This window comes from Barbatula barbatula, assembly GCF_947034865.1.
Source record: "Barbatula barbatula genome assembly, chromosome: 24".
Lineage (NCBI taxonomy): Eukaryota > Metazoa > Chordata > Actinopteri > Cypriniformes > Nemacheilidae > Barbatula > Barbatula barbatula.
In genome coordinates, this window is record NC_136787.1 from 13,683,124 (window position 1) to 13,710,132 (window position 27,009).

General features: G+C 37.9%; 1 protein-coding gene across 1 annotated transcript in view; it reads right to left on the reverse strand.

The window, feature by feature from the left end:
* opcml (opioid binding protein/cell adhesion molecule-like) overlaps window positions 1-27,009 on the reverse strand; it is a gene marked incomplete at both ends in the record, with an annotated part of 74,757 nt that overhangs the window by 22,759 nt on the left and 24,989 nt on the right. Inside the window, 2 exons of the mRNA XM_079447908.1 lie at window positions 2,089-2,214; window positions 11,624-11,856. Coding sequence (XP_079304034.1) covers window positions 2,089-2,214; window positions 11,624-11,856 — 359 coding nt within the window. The remainder of the gene's footprint in view (window positions 1-2,088; window positions 2,215-11,623; window positions 11,857-27,009) is intronic.

Genomic DNA, 27,009 nt, shown 5'->3' on the forward strand with positions numbered 1-27,009 from the left:
AGATAATACTGCCAATGAAAACCGATCTAGCAGTCCAATTGTCAATAAATTATCAATTTATGTCAAAGTCTTACCGTGCTAAACAATTATCTACACTGCAGTGTCACAGCAATAATAATGAATTAGTACCTTATCGCCTGCTGATGTTGCAGTGTATTATGGGTAATTGTTGTTCTGTGACCCTCTGGCAGGAGTGTAGTGTAGCAGCAGTACATACGTGCTTGAGTAATGAGGACTAATGATACGTTTTAAGCTTTTTCAATTCTGTTTTTCAGAAAGAATGAAATTGTAATTTGCATTTCATATGGTCTACTGAATAAACCATTTTGCAAGACGTAAACAATATTGGTGCAGAAACCGTTTAGGTAAAAGAAATACAACCAACTGAACCAAAATGAAGGGTTTTTCCTACACTGACATTTTTTTGGGCGGCAGCCCAAAAGATTTATCTGATGATCGAAAGAGATTTATGACCAATGTAGATGACTGCCGCGCTTGTAATGAATGCAATGCAGCCTGTGCACTCTATCTGTGTTCTAATTCATTCTGTGTTGCGCAGACCGATCATCATTTGATGTGAAGCAGTAGCGAACCCTCAGGGCCCTCTGTGATGAACTAAACTATCGTGAAAAATTATATTTAAACTTTAAAATACTATTTTCAATAAAAGTCTTCCGATTTACCCTATTTGATATGTATATTTGACGATGGGAGAGATACATTTCCTTTTCCCTGACCAAGGTTTTGCTAGTACAGCCATCACCAAAGACCAATTTTGACCCAGGAAAAACCCTGAAAATGTTAACTGAACATCTTTATATTTTTCACAAGTCACAAAATATTTGACGTTGTTAAAAACTTTTAACATCGGCCACAATAAACCCAGTAAGACTCTGTGTCCACATACTGAAAAATCTATTTTCTCACTGTAGCGAGACCGCCTTTATCATGAGCAGAAAGTACACACAACTTCTGATTTATTGTGTTTTGTTTTGAACTGACCCTCGAGCTACGGCCAACACTAATGTTTCCGTTAAGATTGTTCTAGCGTTCTTTTCACTGTATGTCACTGAGAAAACTGGGGCTGAAAAACTGCTCCGGACTTGCCGCACCATCATAGTCCCAAGCCTAAAATCACCCATTATACAGTATGTGTACAAACTACTGTCTGCTGTTTTATGATATACAGTATATCCCAAAAAATATCTGGTTAATGTAAACACTTGACTACAAAGAAATGTGCCTTAGTTTATCTTAAGCATTGTGTGATTCAGAAGAGAAATGTTTAGATAAGTCAACAGTCTTTGGAAATACAGAAAAATTAACATTTAGCTTTTCATCTCAGCTGTACAAGTCGACAGAAATAAGAAAAAAAAACACCTCCTGTCTTTTTTCTTTCATTAGTCCTCTCACATAAATGTCAACACAGATAACGTCGTATTCCTGCAAGCTGGCTGACATTAAATTACATCCTTTGTACAGACTTTTATATTGCTTTCTCTGTAAAGCGATTTCTCAAGCTGAATCTTTTTTTTTGCTGGGTTGACTCATGTACAGCTATGGCTTCCATTTTAACAGATGAATGAAGATGCAGTCAGCGTCCTGGAAGTGGGATGGTAAACGTGAGGGATGTACTCTCTGCTGTGTTGAGACTGCTTGAAATTATTTGATGTAAGATCCAAAATTTCTGTTCAAAATTGACCCAGATTTACTTTCTTTTACTGGAAGTTGATTGGGCGGACTGGGGCTGTTTATGACGCAGGAAAGTTATCTCTGTATCTCAAAAGCTATTTTTGGTACTTTCAATGCTTCGTTTTTTTTATTTCAGAGTGATTTAAATAGCTATTGAGACATGGTCATAAAAAAAAATTCTGCCTGAGCAATAATGTTAGAAACAAAAAAAATATGCATGCAAGATTTTAAAGTATGCGACAATAAAAGTTACAGTGAGTCACAGTCCCCCCTGCATCTCAAATCCAGTTTTCAATAAAGCTGTGTAATAAATGTTAATTTGCAACATTCAGCAATTCGACATTAAAACTAAATAAAAGAGCAGAGCCATATGAGTTCAGTAAAGGTGAACATTACCTTTCGAGGACCGCAATTTCCACAAAATGGTGGGTTCAGGTCGTCCGATGGCCAGACACATGAGGCTTACGTTACTTCCCTCATTCACAGAAACATCCGTGGATATGTTTACAATCCTGGCAGGAACTGCAAAAAAATTTGATTAAAATGTGGGCAATTATGTCATTTGTTCATATAATTTAAAAACATGCTGTGACATTATCAAGCGTCTTTAAGAAAGATTACAAGATCAAGAGCATCAAAACTTCAACCAAAAGATGTTTTTAAACATTAATTTTTAGGGGGGAAGATTTATGAATTATGTAGGGCCCTTTCTTTTGGAACTTGGGTCTCATAGGACAAAAGCAGATGCCAGATCCTACCATATGTATTTGTGCTCCTGGAAAATTCTTATGCACAAGTCTTGTAATCCGAAGCAAATTTTTTCAAAAAAAGTTTTATAATCATCCTTATTAGGATTTGGAAATTGATATCAGAAACTGATATGTCATCTCTAATGTACATTTCTTCAATATAATAAAGGACTGTGAATATTGCATAAATGATTCACATACAATCATTTGATTGGCATGAAATGCTTAGCAGGTCATGTTCTGTTAAGACAAATACTTGACTGAAACTGGAAGTACAACCAAGACAGGCCTTCTGTTTCTTTGACTGTGTTCCATGTTTTAGTCTCAATAAACCAGACCGTCAGTATCTCTGATATTATTTAGTTAGCTTCCTATCAGCCAAGACTCATATGGGAGAGTCGACTATCGGTGCTTGCTGAAAAAGTAAATATTTTATGGTAAATTCTGTTTTTCTTGAGTGAGGCAGCCAGGTAGACACAATGCTCTGGCTTTTAGAAAAAAGTTACACAGACACACACACACACACACACACATTTGCAAGTATGCGGATTGACAGCAAAATAACTAAATAATTGATATTCAAAAGAAACCTGGACTGGAGGTACTGAGGTCAGAACCTGTGCAAGGCAAGACTTGCAATTTATCTAGTGATTCACTTTCGCTTCACATTCAGGTTAACATGCCATTAAAATATTTAGCATATTAGCGGCAATGATTCAGACACAGTTGTGATGCAAAAAAAACATAGAATAAGTTAAAGATATATCCTGTTATCCAGGTAAGGCACTAGTGTATGGACACATTCTGTCAGATCTATCAAATCAGAACCGCGGGTGGAACATCCTAATGGGATTACTTACCATTTTCTACCTGTAAAAAAAACTTTTAAAAAGTTTCACAAGCTACTCCGATTTTGTGAACTGTTTGCATCACAGTATCAAAAATGGCCCAAATGAATCATCCTAAAAGTGATAGTTCACCAAGAAATTTTTATTATGTTATCATTCACTCATTTCATTCCAAACCTGCAAAACACAAAACAAGACATTTTGAGAAATGTTGGCAACACTAGCTCCCATTGACTTCCATTGTATGAATACAAAACCACTGATTATTTCTGAGAAATGCTTCACAAAAGAAAGAGTTTTTAACAATATAAGGGTGAATCATATTTTTGGGTGAACTATCCCTGTAAGCTACTCATTATTTGAAGCAGTTAAACTACACCAACGCTATTCTTTAAATTAGCTACAAGACGCCAACAAAAAAGCCTTGACTTCCCAGCACTCCACATGAGCGGGAACATTAGTAGGGCGTATTTGATCGTTGCTTCGACTCGTTCCACTGCAAATCTGTGTGTGCAAACAACGTGACATAAAAACAATGTAGCTCTGTATCCCATTGCACGTCTAAGCGGTAAGAAGTAGTTTGTTACAGGAAAATACATACTTTCTCAAAAACTACTGTCACGAAATAGAGAACTTCTTGTGGTTAAGTTCCTGTTCGAGCGCATGTGTGTGCATGTGTATGTATTGAGGTAAACCACACTGACCTCACATCTGCAATATTCCAAAGAGTACAATCACAGCCAAAGTGATAGGTCTGTATTTCTCCTCGCTGAATTTTTCAGCCTGTGAAGAAGCCTACATACTTTGAGTCCCTCTGCTTTTCACCATTGCATATTCTCTCTGTTCTCTCCACTTCCCTCCCTTACATCAAAGGCATTGTTTCATCCCTGTATCTCAATCTATAATTGATGTGTTCGGCTTTCTAACCATGAATCCAAAATTCAGGCCAGTGTTTCAAAAAGGCCAGTTTGAGCTCCTCAAAAAGAGATAGGGCAGAGAATGAGCTATGCTAACAGTTTCTGAGCACAAATACAACTCAGGTTATATAACACAAGGTACCTCCCATTTGACGTGTATGTTTGAAGTGCATTCTGTAAGTCTTTCTGTTTCCAAAGGTCTGTTTTAAGTAAAGTTCAGTTCATAATGGAGTATATTTATCTTAAAAGTCCAAATTCTCATCATCTTCCATCAATACCTGTAATTTTAATTGGGCGTTTGCTGGGTTAAAATAACACCCACAGAACCGAGTGGGTGGAAAACTAATTCTCGAGCTGCCTCTGGTGATATAGTGGCTGGTAATGTTTCACCCGGGCAAATTGCACTGGTCTCGTCTCTACATTTATATTCTCATAAGCCAACTGAATCTTTTCAATGGCTCATTAGTGGTCTTTAAAATGTGGAAAAGAGCCGCCTCTCTATGCGATGATGGGAACTGAAGCGTACCACACAATACAGCTCCAACAAAAGATTTGAAAAGCAACAGCCATCAGAACATGACTCATAATGTGCGCACAACAACAGGCGAATGATGTCACATATCTACGAATTCAAGGCAAAAGTAATACAAATCTTGTAGGACTGTAGATTTTGCCATGAAAATAATGCACATTGATCTATTTATTTTGTACTTCTCATGTTGCATTGCTAAAAAGGCCTTTGGTTAGATGCTCTCGTAAGCAAAAGTAAAATGTTTTTCAAATGTTTCTTCATCCAAGTTTGTCGGAGCTTGTTAAAGTGAAGCCCACTGTACTAATTTGTGTCATATTGGAGGTTTTGCCGTTGATACCGAGCAGTCAACCTTGTTAAGATGATTGTGTTTTCCTCTGACATCTCTCAAAGTGTAGACTGACAGAAATCAATCTCCATATGTTTTTCTTTTCCAAAATAACACTGCTATATCCTTGAAGAACCCATTGGTCAGAAAGATGCCAATCATCGAATTGCAGAATCCATTGGAATAATTTTTTCGTCCGTCACCACAAACTGACGGCGTCAATCATTTTAGTCAATGCTGTAAAGCCACCATCAAAAGCGAACGTTTCAATGTCTTGAAGATTGCAATGTCAAATGTCTGACAGCTGTACGTTTTACATATCGTCAAGAATGTTTCAAAGCATTTAGCATATAATTTACTTTATTCTTTTAATAGATCTCTCAGCAAAAAAAGCCTGTATTTCAAAATCCGCTTTGAACAAAAACCCTTTTCACATTTATCAGAACATACATATCATGCAGTATGACTGCCCCGTCTGCCCGCAAAAATTTATTTATTTTAATATGTCTGGGTGTGCTCTTAGCCCAATGGGGAAATCAAACAACTATGGTGTTTTCATATAACACATGCTGAGTGAACATTATGGTGTGTTTTGTGCACTGATTGCCTCTTCACTCCTTTCTAATAACAACACTAATGACTCGCGTTGTGCCATTGAAATGAGCTACAGGTCTTGCATCTCTGAAGAGAGCGGCTTGCTTAGATGCTTCACATATTACAGTGTGGATGGAAAGCAATCAGGCTATTATAAATGACTGCAATCACATCTGTATACCACTTTAACAGCTGAAAACACTAACCGTGACTCCGGTGAAGCCATTCCTAAATACAGTATGGTGCATTCCCTTCCTTTCATGTTTGAACTCCCACAGTTCTTATCGCAAAACCTGATATTTCAATTGAGCTCCGAGAGGGTTACAACAACTGAAGCAGAAGGCCAGGCACCCACGGCACTCGCCGGGTAAAAATCTGATTCACCGTCTGCCTCTGGTGATATAGCAGCCGCTAATGCGTCACCCGGGCAAATTGCAGTGGCTTTGTCCTGCCATTTATATTCTCATAACCCCTCATAATCTTTCCAATGCCTCATTACTGCTCTTTAAAATGAGGCAAAGCGCTACTCCACGATCCAGTAACAAGAGCTGAAGCTTATTATACAAATGTGCATCGAATTGAGAGGCCGTCTTATCCGTTTCCCTGTGGAGGAGAAAGTTTGAGACTCATCTAAAACAGAGACACATCATTACACTTGAGCAAACGGAAGACGATAATCCTGTGCGTTGTTTATGGGGCCGTCTAATTAAATTGACTCGCTTTTGCTCTCTGATACATAATAGTCTGTAATATTCTTCTCATGAGGTAGTAAATAGTGGATTTTTAATGCAATGATGCATCATAAGGTAAATCGATTAGGATGCACATTAGGAACAACGGTCACACCTCATAACAACATATTTCGTGTTATTTCCTGGTAGATTTCGAGCCACTAGATTTCGAGTGACTGTATTCTGGCGCAAATGAAACTTCAGATCATCCTCATCGCCTCCTGCCAAGACCTCAAGCCAATGAAATACATATTGGGGTGCGATCATCACCTTTCATGTACTACCTGCACCAAGCTGAAATCCTCCTTTGCCTTTTCCTGTATAAATCACACTTGTTTCCAGATTCTCTTTTTTCCTTCTGCTGCTAACGGTCTTGGACTCCCTGCTAGCAAGGATTCGTCTGCACACGTCTCTGCTTACAGCCATCGAGTTGCCTTTCTCTCCTGAACCTGAACTCACATTTAGCTGTTTCAGAGGGCAAATATATACAGTAACAGAAACGTGTTATTTTGTGTCCAAAATGAAAGTTATTTGTTATAACTTATAATTTCTAGAACAACTGAACCGAAAGAAATGTGTATAAAAGTGAAATATAAACAGGCCTTGTGTAATTCATCCCATGATCTAATTATTCTATGGCAAGTTTTAAGCAGATGGCGAAACATCTTGAGTTAAAAAGTTATATTAACATGGAAAATATGTGCAAGGCACTTCTGATGCATCCTCGCACAAACCTGACAGCACTTCTCTCATTAGTTTAAATGAGTCAGGAATCTGTAGTCAGGATTCATAATTTCATCTCCTCACTCAAGTTTGTTTGCTCAAGTCTGTGGTTTTGTGTTTGCCTCAACAAATCCTCTGTGCAAATACGTCTTGGGAGCCTCACTGTGTCTTTGTTTTGTTCTCACAATTGTTTTCATTGTTTTTCGACGCGTTTTTGTTGGAATAACAACAGGGACCTTAGTGCTCCATATAACATCATTAGCATTGCCATGACCTTGCTTTTTTTCGTTCAAGAATCAGGAGATGGCCTTTGTGTCACACTTTCTGCGTGTAGGTCATCCACATAACACAGCCTTTCAAAAACAGATATGCTACAATCGTATCATACACAAACTGCTTGCGCGACTGTCCTATCTATACAGAATCCAGACTGTCCTGTAGTTACTGCATCTGAATAGTTGTCAATGTTAAAAACTACAGATTGGAATCATGAAGAAAATCACAATTGACCTATCGCTTGATCTGTGTGAGGGTCTGTAAGAGAACTGTCGCTGTGTTACATAAATGCTTGACAGTGATAAATGTGTAATGTTGAATAATACAAAAAATTCATACATTTTTCAATAGGAGCTTTAGGACCGCATGAACGATTTTGTAGGGCCGGAACGACTTTCCGGAAGTAAGCGCTTTTTGTTTTGTTTGCTCCTCAGGAACTGGATGAAATTTTAGTTTACCTTACACTCTTAAAGTCACCATGAAATAAAACAGGAAATAAAAAAAGTGTTTTAAAGAGTGTTGCAGTGATTATTATAAATGATATATCTGTGCACACCATTATCTTTTCAAAATGAATTTGCACTTGTAATCTTTAATCAAAAACATTGAGCTCCTCTCCCCCTCTCAACAACAACTCTTCACCACAAGACGTCAACAACAAAAAAGAGGTAGGACTATACTGACTGTCCAATGGCAGGCACTTTCAGCCCTCCCCTCCAGGACAAACCAATCAATGAGGGGATGGAAAAATAATGCCCCGCCCTACATATTTTTCAATTTCAGAAGCTTTTTCCCTCAGATATAAAGTACGTCATGATACAGAAAAGAAGTAAATCGCAACTTCCATTTCATGGTGACTTTAAGCTCCTTCGCCTAGGCAGCATATAAATCAGCAGGATAGGAATGACCTGTAACATAAGCGAACGCTGATTGACCAACTTTCTGTTGTTTGTCGTTGTAAGACGGACATGCTTAAATGACGTTGCTGTCGACCAACTTACGTCTCTTAATAGATCCTTTGGCCAGTGCGAATGCGATTGGGGAAATGGCCTGGGGGAAATGTAGTTCACGTGCAACAGCCCTCTTTACTCTGATATTTTGTTCCTGAACTCAACCTGTCGGTATGATTTTGCATCTTATTCTATCATGTTTTTATATATAAACACACCTGCTGATTTACACGTTCACTGGATAGCATTTTTATTCTGTTCAAATTGGTCGATGCAAAAAAGTTATTAAGAATTTCCTATATTTTTTCTGAAACAAGAATCTAGACCACACAATTTGTCAATTAAGAATTTGTATTTTGGGGGATGTAAAATAAAGCACAGTTCCTGATCTTCTATGTTTCACTTTAAAGGACACTGGTGAAGGCTTGATGCACCAAAAGCTGGAGAGAGTATTCAGTGGGAGTACTGGGCCAAATTGGCTGCAAGTGTGTATTTCAGCAGCATCATTTCAGCCAGCATCAGTTTCCACACCACCTGTACATGTCTGCCCTTTCAGTGCTAGCTGAGAGAGACAAAACAGGTATGAGATCATCCATTACACATCTTGCCACCCTGTGACCTTCAAACAAGCTAATGTGATCTACCTCCAGCAAATATGCTAATAGCCAAAACCCATGCATCCAAATTAAAATAACTGATCTTATGTAAAATATTGTTCAGTTAAGTGTTATATAAACTGATTTTGCATTTTAGCCTTAAAGTCCATAAACTAATAATTATGTATCTATTCTTTTGAATATTTGTAACTTATAACAAAACCGGCTGATTTGCTATATAACAAAAACACTTGACTAAAAATTGTATGAGGTTGAAATTGTATCATTTTGAGTCATTGTAAGCACACTTTCAAAAACAACGCTGATGGATATTTTAATATCTCTGCTTGAAAATGTGACATTAACAAAAAGGTTACTGGTGTCTCTACATATTCATAATAACAACAGTACACGCTGTTAAAATTTGTCTCTTTTGATGTGGTATAAATTTACTGTAAAATCTTTTGCCAGCGTCTATTCAATGAGTGCGTTTACATGCACAAAATAAACGGATATCTATATATCTACGCAGAAAACCGCGTTTACATGGAAATAGGTTTCTCGCGTGCAGTGACGGCACCATCGATGGTCTGTCTATTACTTAAAAATGGCGCCGGAAATCGTTTAGAAGCTGTATATTATATCTTTTCTTATGTCTGCAGTACCTGCATATGCAACAATAGGTTTTCATTTGGCCATTTCTACATCATGCTTTTACAACATGCAATACGAAATCGGAGTAATGGACAAAAAACTACCTCTGCCGAGCAGGTTATGCTTATGCCGTTAATGAGCTTTCCCTATAGAAGAAAAACATTTTTACACGTTTGCAGGACCTTACACTTTATCAGCTTATAAAGCATAATCGGAGTAATACTGTGCGTGTAAATGCACTCAATGTCTACAACTTAGATAAAACACACCACAATATCCCCAACATTAAAAAATCGTTCTCTAACTATAATGACCTTCATTTGTCTTCTGCATGTGGTGGTTTAGTAAAAATAATGCTTTGTGTATCTCAGAATACACAAGCTCAGAAGAAAACCTCGGGTTTCAAATCTCGCTGGAAGCTAACACGTCGCATGTCTCCACTCACGTTGCATCTGATCAATGGATCCGATCGATACCACAGAAGACGATGAGGCCATTTACAGAGACACATACCTCCAGCTCCTGTCGTCAAGAACATAAATAGATAGCTGATACTGTACGAAATGGCAAATGTGAAATTTAATGGACCGCTTTCCTGTTCAAGGAATGCTAATGAGTGGCCTTAAAAACAGAATTAGAGCAAGCGTGAAATATGTTACGACATGTGAATACAAGAACGCTGATATCAGATGAGATATGCGAGAACCGTACTTTAGACACCCTTTTCATTTTAAGAATAAGAGGTACAACGGCTTACAACGTAGTGTCAGCGGACGAAGCCCTTTGGAAAGCTTCAGATGGCATATAGCTCAAATCTCCCCCTTTCCGAGGTACTGGAAGCATACATTATACAGCACAACATGAGACATGCAAGTTTGTAGCACACAACTAAACAGGATTGACAACCAATTCCTGCTGTTGTGTGAATGCGGCAATGATTTAAGTCAAAGTTAAACTTGATGACAGAAATAAACAGGTCGTAGCAGTTTGTGCAGACTTTAGCTGAGCATGGTTTAACAAAGCTGAGAGGAAGCATTGTAGTAAAGAGACACTATGCGGGATCCATCCGCTGAAATGCCTTTTCAGACGTACTCTCAAGAACATGATGCTGGAATTGTACACCACTCGGCATGTGGCTATAGGGTGTAAGGAGAAAAGCGGACGATTCAGTATCATAAGTGCACTTTTCAGAGCCAACACAAGCTTGTGCAAGTAAGGATCATTCGTATGCAGTGTTCACTTTCAAGAATGCTTAATAATGAGTTAGGTTAATGATGGATGGATGAAAATAGGACTTTCTAATTAATTGAATAGCGGGTTAAGCTTTAATTTAGCAGCAGCCAAGTCAAACTTCAATTTACGTGTTTCTAATCACATAAAATAGGCACCTTGCCTTATCTATTTATTTAGTTATTTATGCCCGCAGTAATTAGCTTCTGGACAGAGTGGTAAAGGTTAATGAGCATTTGATAAAATGCCATTTTAGTGGCAAAACACTTTTTTGCTTCGATGTAGAAAATCACACATTTTTTTCTGACTCTGCAGATGGTCTGAAAAACGTGATAAAAATTGTGTTATGCTTTTTTGGCGCATATCTGAATTGTTTTGCACCCCAAGCTGAGATGGATTTGGCTACCAGCGATGTTAATTGTTTTGCTATGTGAGTATGAAGGGGATCGAATACACTGTAAATCATGACAAAGGTCTGTGTATCGGCACCTGCTCTTCTAGAAGACCAAAGCTTTAGTTTTTTCCCCTGTGACTTAAATCAATATCCATCAACGATTTGAAATTACACTCAGATTAAATCCCAATTTCATCACTGGAGTCACATCTGCAGAGTTACGTTTAATTACATCAGCTAGGAAAAGGAGATTCAAAGTTGCTAGTAAACCCATATCTATCAACCCGGAACAAAGACCAAAGCGACCTTTGACAACATTCAAAGCAAAAATAAAATGAAGCATTTCGCATCGAGAAAGATGAATAATAACCAGAATGCTCAAAAACATTCTGAGGCTAAAAGTCTTGTTTACCTTGTACGATGAGGTGCACTTTTGTTGATTCTGCTTTCTTGTTCGAGATGATGGAACATACATACGGCCCCTCATCATATAAGCTTACATTTAGAATCATTATACTGTATTCAGTGACAGATGTGTTTAGCAGGACCACCCGCGGGTCCAAATACCACTTTTCATTGCCTGTGAAGAGAATGGTGGTCCGGTTGATCCATGCCACCCGTGAAACTTTGTTGTCCATGTTGCACCTGTTGAACAGACAAACAGAAGAGAAACGCATGTTTAACTGCATTTAACTGTTGCTACATGAGAAAAGCTACATTAGCAGCATACCTGTCAACATTGAGATTTGAAACTAAGGGAAATTTTACAACCAAAACATGCAGTGATGCAGATTTTTTGGGGGGACAGAGCCTTTTATTTCTAATAAGCATCTCTGAAGATGCACAATAATTTAATGACTGATAACCGAGTGTGATCTGTTACACTATACTTATATATCCCATTGTTATCTACAGATCTCAAACCGAAGGAAAATCTCTGATTATCATATGCTATACTATAGAATTGTACTGTAGGAAAAATGTCAAGCTAACTTCAGCCCAGAGAAAAAGCAAAACATATTGGATTTGTATTCTAGAAACTACATTTAGCCCAAAACCAGCAGACCTAACCTTCAATACAACAGACTTTCCTGGGGAACTATCATAATGCCCATTATATCATCTCAGCTTCTTCGTAATACAAGTAAATAAATAAAAATGTCACAAGGCAGCAGGTAATAGAAACAGAAGTGTCCTCTTTTCCTCTTTTATTGTAGATCTTGAGAATCAGACGAAAAATGACCATAGCTTTTCATCTTATCCAGGTCGAGCGTTCGGGGAAAAATTAGGGAAATTCTGGGCAAAATTCACATTTCAGTTTACAAGAATGTGGCTATGACATTACAATCATGTCCTTGCCAGAAAAGGACATTTCTTAAAACTGCATAAAAAGACTTGTGGCTTGCTATACTTTTGCTATAAAGTTTGAGTGACAGCTCTAAAGGTTAGGATTAATTGAAAGCCAGAACTACATATGAAAAAACTCCACAAAGCAACGTTCATCTTATAAAATAGTGTTTTCACTGTTGCTTCATCCGCTGTCGTCTGCCATTTGCTTTGTTTGTCAATATTTATTTAAAGGTACAAAAGCAAAGGATGCACCACGGCGACTAGGTTTTTACCACTGACACTTACAAGGTGGATTGAGGATATTCTAAATGCCACTGCCAACCTATTCAACGACTGCGAGCCAAAACACAGTGCTAATTCATATTAGTCTTTAAGGGGGCTTGGCGTTCAAGGTCAAAATCAGTAAATGGATTATCAGAGCCTTTACTGGAGAATATCCCGGCTCCGAAAATTAGACAACAAAAGAGCACTTCTCCACATTTGGCAAATCTGGATTGCAACAATAGCAAGTGTGAAGTGAACGCTTTCTCAGGATATTCTTCAAAGAGAAAATCTCATTCAGATTCTGTTAATCTATGCAGACTGCTGGAGTGCAAGAAAGCTTGCAGAGGATTTGAACCATAGAAAACCACGAGATTAAGAGCTGGCCTATAATCATGCATGCTCTGCAATTTTTGCCTGGGAATCACTGTGCACATGTGAACAAAAAAGAATGGATATTATTTCTTTTAGAGTTCAATTCAGATACTTCAGTTTAAAAATAACCCCAGTCATTGTGAGCTTGGCATTAACTCCTTAAATGTGTAAGAAATCCCAGAATTGTTAATGCCTTAGTGCTGAGGGTATACTTTCTCACAGCCAATGGTGTAGTCCTACCAAAAAAGTGGTATACTACGCTATTACCGCCGACCCCAAATGACCAAAAAAAGACAGAAGTTTGTTTTTCTACTAACAAGACAATTCATTATTAAAGTTAAATATGGCATTTATTCATACTTACGCATAATTCTTCACTTATGAAGTTATAGCACTGTTAAAAAATAAGTAGTTGGATAATGTTGATAAGAAATTGGTCTACACCAGTACTGTTGACCACAATACAATATTTTGACAAGGCATATCTTTTTAACACATCACATACACGAAATTACGTAAAACCATATGCAGGATTTGACTTCATGCAGATACAGCTGTAGCTAACTTCCAACACTTCCATCTCTGTGGGAATGTAAAATATCCCTTATTGTAAATGTAGAATAAACGCGACAAGGATGTTTAAAATGATACTTTAAATAGTAGAATACGGAAGTGGTTTGCTTCATTTTGTCGCGTGTCATTTAAATATTAGACTAAGTATTAAGTTGTGACAGGTGTCAAAGATTTGCGATGCACCGCAAAATAAACTGTTGTCGGAGGTGGGACCACGGGAAATATTGCATTTATTTTCAGAAAGGCACCAAATTGTATGAAAGAACTGTGAGGTTAAAAACGAAACAAGAAAAAGACAATACAGTTAAATAGAAAGCTACCACAAATGAAGCTTGGATACATTTTAAGCAGGAAAACGAGTGAGTATAGGGAGGGTACTCTGTAATGTAGATCTTTAGAAGTTGTTATAAGCAAACGTTGTGAGGAAAAAGTATGCATATGCCGTATACGTGCGTATGGCCCCGACTACACCACTGCACCTACACCTACTTTTTCCTTCATGCCGCAATTTTTCGAAACTACAAAAAAATGCCCCAAGATTTTATTATGTATATTATTTTTGCATGCTGCACTCTCCGTCTTTGTAACCAGGACTTTCATCATGTTCCAATATGTGTCTAGTTAAAAGTTTTTGTATCTTTATTTTTCCTGAGAGAGACATCCTTAGCATGATGGGAAAAACATGGGGTCTATGCCAAAGAAACAATTTTCTCTTGATGTAAATGTGCTTGAAAGTAAAATTGAAGTGGCTTATTCGTGAAAGCTTTGAATTGAATTGAATAAAATTGTATTTATATAGCGCTTTTCACAATGTGCATTGTTCAAAATAAATGCTGTCTCCCGGTGGTATATTAAGCCTATTTTGCAATAAGTGAATGCTTGGCTGAAAAGATGTGTCTTTAATCTAGATTCGGGAGAGTGTGTCTGACCCTCGAATAGTGTCGGGAAGGCTATTCCAGAGTTTAGGTGCTACGTATGAGAAAGCTCGACCCCCTTTGGTGGATTTAGTTATTCTAGGTGAAAATCTGGAGTTTTGAGATCTTAGAGAGCGTGAGGGGTTGTAGTGTGATAGAAGCTCTGTTATTTAGGTAGGGGCTAAATAGTTTAAGGCTTTATAAGTGATTAAAGAACTGCAGGTTGTCGTCTAATATAACGCCTAGATCTTTTACTGTACTTGTTGCAGTAACAGTAAATCCTTCAACTTGCAGGTTATTATCCAAAGTATTCGGTTTATGTGTCTTTGGTCCGATAAGTAATATTTCTGCTTTGCAAAGTGAAAGCGAAGGATATGGTTCCAATCCCACCCGGGGCACCTTCTCTGGCAATTTTGAGTAGAACGCTTAACACCCCATCTGCTGCAGGGGTTCTGTGGGACAGGTGACTGTGTGCTCTGAATATCTGTGTCTGTTTGTGACAGAAAATATGCAAGATAAAGATTGTGCCTCCTTGAATTGGTGCAGATTAGTCTTACAATTTCAAAATTAAAACAAATAATTCTAAACACCTACAGCACATAAAAAATCTGTTATTTCAGTTCACTTTTACTATATATGGTTCTACATGCCGATAGACTGTGGTGTTTATATATAACATCTTACCAGACAAATATTTATGTTTATGCAACTGTGAGGCAAACAGAATTGTGCAATGTCATCACACATCAAACAGCATGCATACATTTATAATCACCCATATCAAACAGCCGGCGAACACATTTACATACGCATATCAACTAATGTATCTATTATAAATGAAACATGATAAAAAGACCTTCCTTATTGCACTTGAAATGACTGCCACTTAAATATACGACAAGGAAAAAGCATACAGATCATCCCACACTGTGCTAAAAAGTAAGAGGTGTTTCTTGGAAGGCAAATCCTCCATTATCCAGCATTGACAGGTTGAGATCAGACCTCATTCAGTGAACTAATGACTCTGTCACACCAAGCCCCTTGCACTTCAGCCTAATGGACTGTCAGCCACCTTGGTGCGAGATCGTTTATATAAAGAAATATCTTCTCAACTCTAGCAAGTTCTCAAATACATAGATGGATTAGCGATATTTTCCACAACAACCTTATTCAGAGAGAAAGTCTAGGATATAAGACAAAGGCAAAACTCAACTGATGAAACTTTGAATTCACTTGTATATTAAAAACCCGGAAAGAAAGCTTATAGTACAGTACATAGCCTGAGACGTCTGTCTAAGATAAAAAAAGATTTGTGTCTGGAAAGAATTGCGTAAACTTTTGGTACATTCCTTTAAGTAAAGACATCTGACTAAAAAAAGTACAGGAAATAGCAGACATACATTCTCGATATAAAACATCCTGACCACATCTGCTAAACGTCATTCTAATATCCATCAGGGAACAATTTAGCGACATTGGAGATGAGTGAACATAAAAAATCAGATAACACCTTTCAGATGAAAATACACATCATCCTATTGAGAAAAACAGCTCAAAACTGCCTAAAACATTTTTTGGTGTTAGATTATTTAAGTCTTGAGATAGATTGCAGGGGTGGGCTTGCAGTCGCAACAGAGAGCACAGCATTTTCTAGGTTTGGGCGATAAGAATGAAAGATGCCATTTCATAAATTGAAGCCTGACAATTTTTCATATCGCGGCGCTGCTGTGCTGTTTTAAGATATGAGTAGGTCACTAAGACCCGGTGCGGTGGGGATTCATGCTTGCAGATCATTGGAGGCAGACGACCATGTGGTCTCAGGGTGAGATTAATGACAGGCAGGGTTTATGTGATGGGAGACTGATGAAGGCCATTACACCAGGGGCAATGAATGGTGGCCACTCTGTTTGGTCTTTCAGTGGGAAGACAGGAATGATTTCCCCATCCAAACGCAGACAGCACAGTCGGACGTATTTTACGTATTAGATTAGCAGAATGTGAAGGTAACACATTGTCGTCAGACGCCATACATAAAACATAAAACAGCTTTTGTGAAGCATTTAACTTGCCTGAGAGACAGCTATGGGGATTTTTTTGTACATTTTGTGGAACATTTATACAATAGGAGAAAACTGCGGAACATTAACAATAGAAATAATGTAAGGTAGAATTTTATTAGGACCAATAAGGTTAGCTAAGAAAGTCATTTTTTGCTGAGAAATCTTTTTGATATGACTGCTAACCAGCATGTTATGTATTTCCTGCGTATGCTTTCAAAATGTTTTTCCCACCGCAAAACCATCTGCTTTTCTGCACCCCATTCAAGTCTCCTGAGAGAGCCGTGCCCCTCGTTTGAATTGAAATAACAGTACAATTGTATGGGGCGCCACTTGTGATTGCCAGTTTTGTCACTGCTTTCAAGGTGGATGCACTTACATTCTATTTGTGTCAGACCTCAGAGGATCCGTCTGAAGGCCCCGGCCCACCTCTATAGCTAACTAGTCATGTGGATGAATAGTCTGCAGAAGTATGAAGAGAAACTGCCATTTTAATCCATCAGTCAACAAACATGAGAGACAGACAGGGTGGTAAATGCAGCCATTTGCATTGTCGCACTATCTCCCCATCAGAGACCGAGATGTTCACTGGACACAATGGCAGGGAAGAAAACGTCACTGTCACTGAAAAAATAAGAGGGGAAAAATACGAGTTTAAAAAAAGTAAAATAACAGGACTGAGTTTAGTCAGGACAAAATATTTGGCCTAGCCAGTGGCACTTTCCACTCCCATTATAAAACAATAAAGATGTCTACAATGGAACCACCCAATGAGTAACAATACATCTTTAGTTGACGAACACTTCTATCTTTGTCTATCTTTGACACGCTATCAGCCTATTTATCTGAAATTATCGCTTTTCAAGTACCGTGAAAAAAGAGTTATCAAATGATCACATGCACTTTCACTATTACATTCTTTATATAGGCCTAGTAAAAAAACTTTGGGTTAACCTACAAAATGCTTTTGCTTTTATCCATGGCAGATGTTTCATGAAAATTAACGTACAGTGCATTTAAACTTGAAATTTTATGTATGTGCATTCCCGGGACACAAACCCATGACCTTGACATTACTGTAGAGCCATGCTTACCATCTTCTACATTTACATATATATATATATATATATATATATATATATATATATATAAACAGACGGAAATGCTCTTGATAAACCTTGGAGGACAAATTGCCTAGTGCGCAACTCAACTCGCTCACTCAAGTGAACAAATGTACATTGTGCCCTGAATGCCACAATACAACAACACAGAGAAGAAAGCATGCCTGTCCTAAAAGGATAAGACAGCGGGAAGACAAGAAGGAAAAAACTTTAATCCATGAGGTGTTGAATACACCCCGAAGCAAGGTCAAGCAACAAAAATGTTCGAAGTGAAGAACATCTCTTAAGACAAATATCAGCTAAATTCTTAATTGAAACACTGCACGGAAGGAGGTAGGTTTTTAGAGAACCGTTCTTTGACCAAAAAATGTATACTGTACCAAAATATGAAGCTAAAAAAATTTAACATTTAACACAATTATTCTTTTATCCCCAAAGCTTGGTTTGCAAAGAAAAGCCGGTTTTAACAAAATATATCCCGAAAACATATATTTTTATTTAGTTTTCAGGTAACACTTTAGTATAGGGACCAATTCTCACTACTAAAAAGTTGCTTATTACCATGCATATTATTACAATATTGGCTGTTTGTTAGCACTTATAAAGCACATATTCTGCATGACCATATTCTGCATCCCTAACCTTAAACCTATTAACTATTGATAAACACCAAATTAGTAGTTTATTTATGCAAAATTTGTAGTTAATGGTTTGGTAATAGTGAGATCGGACCTTAAAATAAAGTGTGACCAGTTTTTCATTTATAGAAATGGCCAACAGCTTATTCGCCCACTTTAATACTTTAAATACACACAGATATATCATTTTGGAGTGCTGCAGATCACTGCCACCAGAAAAGCGTTGGCATGTTCCCGTTTTAAGATGAAAAGAAGAAATTCCCCTCCGGAAACATCAGGCAGCTGGACTCAAAACAAAGGACTCTGTTCTTGGAACCTGAGGGGCTTTAGCCAGGACTCCCTGCAAACTCTCCAGCATGCAGTAAAGAGAGAGCTGCATGGAATGACAATCTACCGAATTTCCCCCGAGACGGATAAACTGGATGATCCTCTCTTTATCTGTACCCTTGTCTGTAGACACCTATTAATAGTTCCCATGGTAATAGCTGAATGGGAGGTTTAATCAGTGCGCGTGCATTTTCATCTTCCAAGATGTTGTGAAATACTTAAACCAAAGCATACAACATTGCAGTAGATTCTCAGGCATAATATGTGATGTTTATAGATGTTCTGGTCAAGCATTCTCAATTCCTTCATGTGTTACTGTCTTGCAGTCCAGGTTCAAGGAGCTATTTCTTATTAAAGGAACTAGATGCCCATAGATTTCCAATGCAGACTAGAGTATAAATGCAAGATTTTGCTGCTTTGATAATATACAGTAATAGTAGAGAGAGAACAGAAGATAATTTACTCGGGAGTCACATTCAAACCTGTACCACTTATATTAACTAATCTCAAGGTCAAGATACTGTAGATATACTGTAGATAGATGCTGAACAAATACCAAATGATGCCCACGCTAAGAAAGGATGTCTTTGAGAGCTCTTTTATTTAAATGACTTTCTGACGTTGAAAGCACAAACAGACTAATAATATTTTGAATAGACAAAGAAATACACAATCTAATTACACTAGGCCTATATGTGCAAAAAGCCAATCTTGTTGGCAAAGGCTATTTTCCTAAACTCCACCCACCACTGCTCAGACAATTTGCTTAGAACAAATTGCATTTTCATACAAATGTGCAATTTCTGCAAATAGAGTTTATCGCTATTACCAGTAAATGCAAAAAGTATCTACCACTGTTTCCACTTAAGACTAAATAGCATCCACCTATATGACACTTAGCGATAATGCCGCTGCCTAATCAAATTCTTTGTTTGCACATTATAATACATTAGTTAGGTTTTCTCTTTTCTTCTGCTCTTGTACCTCCAAAATTTGCATCTTTTCCAACGGTTACTCCCGGGTGCTGTGCAATTCTCTGTCTCCAATTGACAGCTGAAAATGTCTTCCAGATACGCATGACTGGGGCAGATTGACTGCTGGCGTCGCCAATGAATAGAAACAAGTCCCCACAGCATGAGAGTAAGAATGTAGATAACTGATAAAGCCAAGATACACCTACTGCCTATCATCAGCCTGATTCATTTCTGCTTTATCTACCAGCAAAGATATGATTCTGATATCTGATAACTCTGCATTACCACTGCAGCACTATACCAACACATTTAGAATAGATGAGACAATGAAAAAAACAGAATATGGAGAGTGAGAGAGAGAGAGAGAGAGAGAGAGAGAGAGAGAGAGAGAGAGAGAGAGAGAGAGAGAGAGAGAGAGAGAGAGAGAGAGAGAGAGTGAACAAAAGAGAATACAAGCTGTGTGGGTTGGGGCCAATATTCAAATACTATGAAAAGCAAATATGATTGCTATTTACACAGCTAATGTTCACACTAGTGCATGAAAGTAGGTAAGCGACTTTGACATAAGAACAAAACGAGACTGACAGAAATGCAACACGTTTTACAAGCTTTAATGAAATCCAGCAAGAAGCTTCCAGCAAGTCAATATAGCCCAGGCAATTACAACATGTAAGCTTTTTTTTACAGTCTGGTTTGTTTCGGTTCTATAGAGATCAATCCTCTCTTCTATCTACACCAGGCAGTCAAAGTTTGGGTGGCAGTAACTAAATCTCAGTACATCAAAACAGCACATCAACAACAAGCTGCTTATCAAGGCACAGACAGAGCCATGTCGCCTTCACATCAAAAAACATTAGCTCTTCACGCACACACATGAGGAATCATGGCAGCAGTGCAGCATATCAGACCAATCAGAAGCAAGAACATGTGATGCTTATAGATTCTAAGCAGGTGCTCCAAACATCTTCAAAGTCATCTTTGTTCTGATTGGCTGAGAGCGATGTGGTGGGTATGCTGGGCACAGGAAGCAGACTGCCAGGAGACCTGATTCATCTTCATTTTTCTGCTCTGTCATTTTCAACTATGACTTTGCAGCCATTGCAACAGAAATTGTGTGCAGAGAAATAGTAAAAGAATCACCAGCCGACTTAGAACAGTAAAAAAACAGAAATACAAAGAATATGTTATATTGAAGGCTGTGTTAATATTGTTTTTAAACACAGCGTGTATGCAGACCTGCTCATAAAAACTAATAGGGTTCAGACAAGCCGGCGTAACCTTGCTGTGAAAAAAGGACTGGTCAACACAAGAAAACTAAACAATTCCCACTACCCACAATCCTACTGCTTTATTTACACACAGTATGATGACTTAACGAGTTCTAGTGCGCTAGAAATATTCTGCATATGCTCAGAGAGGGTTTGCAAGTTTTTCGTTTTTGGGGAAAGAGCCAGTCTGCCTTCACCCTCCAACCCACACACAAATAACACGCTAGGCGAAATGATAAATGGCAACCAGTGTATAAGCTGCCTCGGCCTCCACCGGGGATAGTACAGAGCAAATCACCAACAAATGAACAAAACAATATGAAATATTTCGTCAGACCCCAGGAACGCAGCTTCTTCGTTACACAGTGCACTGACTCCCGATCGGAGAGAACAAACTCCATTCTTCTCTCCCCCTCCTTCCTTTAAAATCAATTTCTCCCTCCTCAGGCAAACTCGTCGCGAGAAGGTTCACAGATAGAAGTGTTTACGTTTCTTACCAAAGCATTAAAGCTGAGTCAAAAGCCTGACATTAAAAATAAAAAGAATGATGGACGAAATCGAGCTAACTCCAAGAGGCTATGCTTCAATGTCAAATGCAATAATAACGTTCGAAACCTCAGAATTTCATTCAACTAGCTGTCAGGGAACTTCTTACAAGCACGCAGGTCAGAATACTGGGCTAAGTATTGATTTTTTTTACGTGCTTAGCCTTGGTTTGTTCGAGCGTGTCTAAAAACATTTGCATGAAACAGTATTTATAGAATTCGAGGGGAAATGTTAGGAGAACTTTAATAAACAGCTGCTAAAACTCAAAAGTCAGAAAAAAGTCAGAACCACATTACCAATTCAATGTTTCTAGTTGTTATTTCTAATAAAATACTCCAGATTGGATCTGTACAGTATAATTGAGTACATATTCAAGAAAAGCTAAACTGACACAATGTTAGTGGTTTCGGGTGCAATGCTACAGTATGTGGTTGCTAAGGTTATCTGAGTGGTTGCATGATTCTTGGTGGTTGCTAGGGTGTTCTTTTAACAATGATAAGGTTAGGTTACACTAACAATGGTATGCATTGATTTATTGATTGCTTTTTAATTGAGAGTAACTTAAATATAACTAACCAAAACACATTACAAACCTGCTACAATGTACTAACTAAACACAGACACAAACAAACTTACAATAGGAAGGCTCAGAGATCACATATTTTTATATGCAAAACCTGGAAGCGAGTTAGGAAATCAGCGGTTGCTGACTAGTTGCTAAAAGTGACTACTTCCTTGGCGGGGACGTTGGACGTCATCGCGCATACAAAGCTTACAAATAATGCAACATGGCACAAATCTCTTAAAACTTAGATATGGTTTCATTAACGGAATAATTACTTACCAGGGAACACAGTTTTAAAAAGGTTTGAAAGAGTTGTCGGAGGGTTGGTGGTGGTGGTGACGTTGATCCATCTCTGAGGTACTGGATTGTAGAGTTGTTTAATTATATATGTTAAGAAATCTGCACAATTAGGTCAATGCACAGGCGTTAAACAAATTCCTCAGTGAAATGCATTGGAAATGGTTAATGCACAGTATGCATACAAATCAGCACTGTCAAAATGTACGCCCTCAAATCATGTGTTTGCAGAACTATCATACCACTTTTTTAGGAAGCGGTGTCAGAAAGTATCCAGAAAACGTTTTTGTGAGATGGATGTTCTATTCAAAGAAAAAGTATAGCAACGGCAATAGAAATGTTCTTTTCCTCTCCTAGAAACAAACCTAAAAAATTGATAGAGCAGATTGTAACAATACATTCCTCTAACACCACAAGACTTTTGTGACAGCTGCCTATACATAAAAAAACCTATCCAACAACGAACGCACATTCACACAGTCTCAGGCTGAACATTGAAGCAGTCTTACAGAGGGGAAGGCAGAACCCATTTCCGTTTAATTACAGACTATTTTATTCCCAAGGAAAAACAATAGCCCCTCCACGCGGAGGTCTCGACCCAAGATCATTTAGCTCTCAAGACGTCAAATTCTCTGTCAAGCAAATACATGGGTTGCTGTCGCCTAATAGTTAGGAGTGTGAACTGCTGCAGCCCTGAGCAATAGTGGGACAGGAACTGGGGAGTTACTATGATCACAATCGTGCTCTATCACCACTATGTGCCCTTGAGCTAAGCACTTAACCCCAGGTTCCTCCATGAGGAGTGAGCCTGCAATTAATCCGCAGTACTGTAAATCAGTTACATAAAAGTTAACCAAAGAAGTTTGCCAGGTGGTCTGTCTGCCTGTCTGTCTATTTATGTGCTTATAAATTACATTAAATATGTGATAATATGCATTTAATAATAACTTATCCTATCCAAACGGCATGCATTAATGGTTTAAAGGAACAGGTCACCCAAAAATGAACAACCATTGTAGGAACAATTGCTTTATATTGCTTTATCTGTGTACTGTTGAACATAAAAGAAGATATTTGGAGAAGGTAGGAAAGCAAACAGTTCTGAGGCACTTTTAACTACCATTCTCATTTTTCCCACTATAGTAATCGATGGTGGCCAAAAACTGTTTAGTTACAAGCACTCTTCCAAATATTTTTCTCCGTGTTTATCAGAACAAAGAAAATTATAACAGATTTGGAACAACTCGAGTGAAAAATGATGACATGATTATTATTTCTGGGTTCCTTTAAGAAAGAAAGAAAACATCACTAAAAAAGCACAAATAAGAAATAAAAGAATTAATACATGGCCTTTGTGGGCTTCCATGGGCCACTATTTTGAACTCGAACTTGAGCTCATTGTATTCTCTTAAAGGATGAGGTCCTTATCTGCCAAATTAATCTGCCTGTCTTATTTCCGCCCTAGATTTCTTACACCTAAGGTTCCATACTAAATATCAAAGGAAATTCGGATGGAGTCCAGTTGAAATGCTGCCCATTCATTTAGCTCTGACTCGAGTAATCTCTAGCTTTCTCCTAAAATATCTGTGAGTCTGCCTTCTGCGTGAATTTTTACGCTAGAAACATAAGATTTGCATACCCATGTGCATAGGTTAGACAAAACACTGCTAATAAGCAACTCAAATAAACTATTTTAAAGGTCTCAAACATTACAGCATAAGCCATACATTTATTATGAGCCCCAGTGTCAAACAAGTTAGCTAATGGCGCCCTGCTTGACACCACATGAATATAAAAGTATCCTAATGTATTTGGCAGTACATAAATGCTTAATAGCTCCCGGTGCTTAACTTTGCATTACTTTGCCCTTTTTGTTGATGATGGTCTTCGGAGACCCTGATACAATCAAGTCTTCCACTGACTGCAAAACACTACCTAAGTACAGCACATTGTCTTCATTATGAAATCCACATCTGCACTCATCTAAAACTGTACCCCCATCATTTCCAAAACGCATAAGAGCCCATTCGTGTTTCTTTTGGAGTTCCAACGTACGCACACCACAGACAGCGCTAAAGGCAAAAGATTGGATTTGCACCTCTAAGAAAACGAGGGCACGGGCAAAGGTTTGCACTGCCAGATATTGATATGCTATGCTCAGTGCATGCAGTGCAGCAGGATTCAGCCTGGTGGGGAAACAATTGCTATTCTGTCCAAATTGCATTTTGAGTTTCTTTTCTTCGCATCCTGTTTCATGTTGAAATTACAGATTTCATGAAATCTGTATTAAAAGGTCACCAAAAAGGGCGGGCAGAGAACTCCTTTTGTCTTTGTTGCAGCGCAACCCTTTCATTTGCTCCAAAACAAATGCATATTTGTACACAGATTAATCTGCATAAATTAACACATGTCTATAGAGAAGCATAGGACCTAAAATGTGAGTAATCTGAAATAAAGAAAATATACAGCCCCATTTTGGGGAATGAAAACAGACTGTATACTGTAAGGATGCACCGATATGTACATTTTTGGCCGATAAAGATAACAGATAATTATTTAACATTGGAAGCCGATAACCGATAGATGGCATATTTGAAAACATTGACTGAAGAAAACAAGGAAACCATTAGTTCTCTTTTTATCCCTTAACCTTCAAACTTTTCTGGTATATTTTTTATTAAATAAACAAATTATAAATGTTCTTCTTTATAGTCACACAACAGGTCTCAAAACATTTGAATTCAAACTGATGATTACGGTTATTAGCAAAAAAACTTTTATCACGACAGAATGATACAGTTGTACTGTATTTCAACTTTGTGCAGTGTGCAGCTGAAGAAGTTTTACCAGAAGAAATATTTATTTATTTATCGGCTTTAATATATCGGCCTCAATTTATATAACAGATACAGATAACATAAAAAAATGAACATTTATCGGCCGATACTGATATGGTCGATAATTTATCGTCCATCCCTAGTTTTATGCATTTGTATACATCTATATATTTATATATTATGTATTTATTACACATCTGTATTCCTATGCATTGTTTCGAAATCCATTATATCTGGGATGTGCTTTAGATACACATAAAATTACTGCTCTGTATCAAGAAAAAAATAAACAACCCAACAAACATTATCTTCTAAGAGTTTGGCAGTTTGTGCACACACGAACAACTGTTGACATCTAGACAGGTGGGCCAGTGGGTAATGTTTTCCGTTCTCTATCTCTAGCCCTCTTTCTCTTGCTCCTGGTCAATCAGAGATCCAGTCGGGCTTAAAGAGAGAATTAAGTTTCAGGTAAAACTGACAGGGTTTGGAGGATCTCTGCAGTCTGCTTATGCCTGAATTCCCGCAGAGACAGGCCTCAGTTCATTCGGCTTTCATCTGAATTTCTGCTATGGGTCTGAACCGAAGCATTAAAATGTTTTAAGATCCAGCTTTGGCTATGCATATCACAGTGACTTAAGACAAATAGTGCCTGAGAATTACACAATATTTTACAAGCTTACATTGTAAAACAAATTTCCGGAAACAAATGTGCAATTGCAAACTCCACACTATTTGTTGCCATTTATAAAATGCATATTATTATTATTACAAAAAAGTATGCAATGTGTAAAATACACTTACTTATTACTACAAGTCTGCCAATTGCCAAGTGCTCAGTAATACAAAGTTGAAAAAAAATGCTTCTTCTGCCAGCTTCTTATCATCGCTCCAAATTCATTGGCCTCATTGAATGGGAACTTTAATTCACTTTCTAATTCACTCAGAATTGTAATGAACCAAAACTGTACAGTTCAATTAAATAATACAGGGTACAATACATGTTCTGTCCGTGGGATACAGCCATGGTGTGCATCTCACTAGACAGCCATGATGATGTTGCCCTCAATAGTCACATTCACTACACATAATCTTAAAAAACTGGTAGTGCTTTGATTTGACTCTAAGATGTAATCACATATACTGAAAGCAGACAATCCTATCTGAAAAACAACAACACCACTCTGTTTGTGTAAAATCAGATCCATAGAACTAGACTAGGCACACATCAAATGTGTAGTATCATAATCTATTAAAGCAACAGTCAATTTATATTGTGCATTGCATAAAACATGCAGAGGAAAAAATAGGCGAGCTGAACAAGGTAAAGTCAGCAAACCTGGACTACAAACCGTGACTACTTATGCAGTCTATTAAATCAATACTTGTGGAGCTTTTTACTTTCAGGGGATTGCATCTGGAATATCAGACAGTATGTTTAAGAGATAATCAAAGCTTAAGAGTGTGAATGCTTTCAATGTCCCCAAAGACAAACCCAGCATAGCTATTCTCATTCGTCAATATTGGTCAATGCTGAGCTGTAGGCTTCAGTGCACATCAAAGTGTTCCTGCTGTCTTAAAACGTGCCCGAGGCACTTACAGTAAACTGTGCGGTCTGTACGGCGAATGTCAAATTAAAGTATAAAACATACAAGCTCTCTGCCATTCTCAAGATACATTACTGACAGTCAATTGCAA